At 32.0% G+C, this 1,605-nt stretch overlaps 1 protein-coding gene across 1 annotated transcript; it reads right to left on the bottom strand.

Moving 5' to 3' along the window:
* Nucleotides 1-344: 344 nt before the first annotated feature.
* LOC131644828 (GDSL esterase/lipase At5g45670-like) lies at nt 345-1,321 on the bottom strand. Its single transcript, XM_058915423.1, has 3 exons — nt 1,052-1,321; nt 824-952; nt 345-540 (listed from the first exon to the last, which is right to left on the bottom strand). Exons 1-3 carry the CDS (start codon nt 1,236-1,238, stop codon nt 536-538), a joined length of 321 nt encoding a protein of 106 aa, XP_058771406.1. The 5' UTR covers nt 1,239-1,321; the 3' UTR covers nt 345-535.
* Between the last annotated feature and the right edge of the window lie 284 nt (nt 1,322-1,605).

Raw genomic sequence — 1,605 nt, 5'->3', positions numbered from 1 at the left:
TGAGTCATGTTGCATTGGTCTGATTTAGACATCACACCATCTTCTTTAAGATCCTCAATGATTTCAAAGAGTTCCTTTCTCTCATCTTGTAGTAGAGATGTAGAATTTCTATGCTTTATTACTTTCTTCCCAAGCCATTCGTTTTCCAAGGAAGTTTCTAAGAATCTTGTTGCCAGTTAAATTACAATAAGTTCACCTATATATGTCTCAGTATCAGAGTCATCTGATTAAGCAATCGATCCTCATGTTCTAGTTACTCCATTATCTTGTCTAACCCTTTCTCTTGACCATGACATAGCTGAGCCTATCTCATTACCCGGAACGAAGTATCAGATATTGTTCAGGGTTATAGATGCTACTTGTTGGATAGAGATCGGGTTGAAAATAATTTAGTGCGTAATCGTTGGTGCCTATATATACATAATACAAGCACTTTGACAAATGATTTTGGGCTTGTCGCAAACCGCCAAGCTTGGCAACAATTCTGGACACTGTAATTATGTGATTTTGTAACTGTAATCCCAATGCGATATTATTAATCTACATAAAAATTGCATAACACTACATTAGTGACATTCATTATCTTTGAAAATATGAATATGTCATCAAAACATAACAGTCATAAAATATACCAAAAATTAATTATATATATGGTGTCCAATATAAACCCTTAATGGTATTACAATATAAACACTTACCATATTTAATGAAACAAAAGTTTTACAAAACTGAAAAATGATGAACAAATATAATATATTATTTAAATTTACTATGAATCATAAATACTGCTCTCAATTATATATAGAGATGAACCATTAAATACCGCTGTTTTTTTTTCCTGTTTCGTAACGAATTTCAGCTGAACTAGATGCATAGTTAACACCTTTGAGTATATCATAGCCAGTAGTATTTGCAAAAGGAGGGATGAATTTCTTAAATCCAAGTAGTTCTCCTACATCAATTAACAGCAAACGTTAGCTTGTCTTGATTCAAAATAAAATTATATACGCCATTTATGTCAATTGTTCTTAATAGTACAGATAATTGTTACCAATTATGTCAACTTTGGTTCTTCCATTGGTAGCTCTTCCGGTTGGTCCTGCTGGAAAGTCGATACCGAATGGCAAGTAATTGGCCTTTGCAGTGGTTTTAATATAGTTGTTGTTTCCACTGTCAGAGAAGGAGTCTCCAAATATGAATAGGCAAGGCACTTGAGATGAATCAGCACAATGCTGCATGTAGCATGCAGCCAAGAAAACAAGATACAAACCAAACCATGTTTTAGTCTCGCAAGCCGTTTCTCTACGTAGAAAAATAAGTATGATATAGGAAAATGGGTATGATATTACAATTATAGTACAAATAATTTGTTTTTTTCTTAATTAAAACAAATTGAAGTGTCCCAATTTTGTAAAAGCATTTTAACAGAACTAAGGAATATTCAAAGTTAGAGGAGAGAATAATTTTTTTCTCCTTATTGTTAAAAAAATTGGAATTTAAATCCTTAAGACTTATGTCACCATGTAATCGATAAAATTTGTTTCCAGGTTATTTCATATACAGTGAAGAAATGCAAGTTGCAAATGTGAAAATCAATAATTTATG

This window comes from Vicia villosa, linkage group LG1, assembly GCF_029867415.1.
Source record: "Vicia villosa cultivar HV-30 ecotype Madison, WI linkage group LG1, Vvil1.0, whole genome shotgun sequence".
Taxonomy (NCBI): domain Eukaryota; kingdom Viridiplantae; phylum Streptophyta; class Magnoliopsida; order Fabales; family Fabaceae; genus Vicia; species Vicia villosa.
This window is presented reverse-complemented; position numbering and strand designations above follow the sequence as displayed.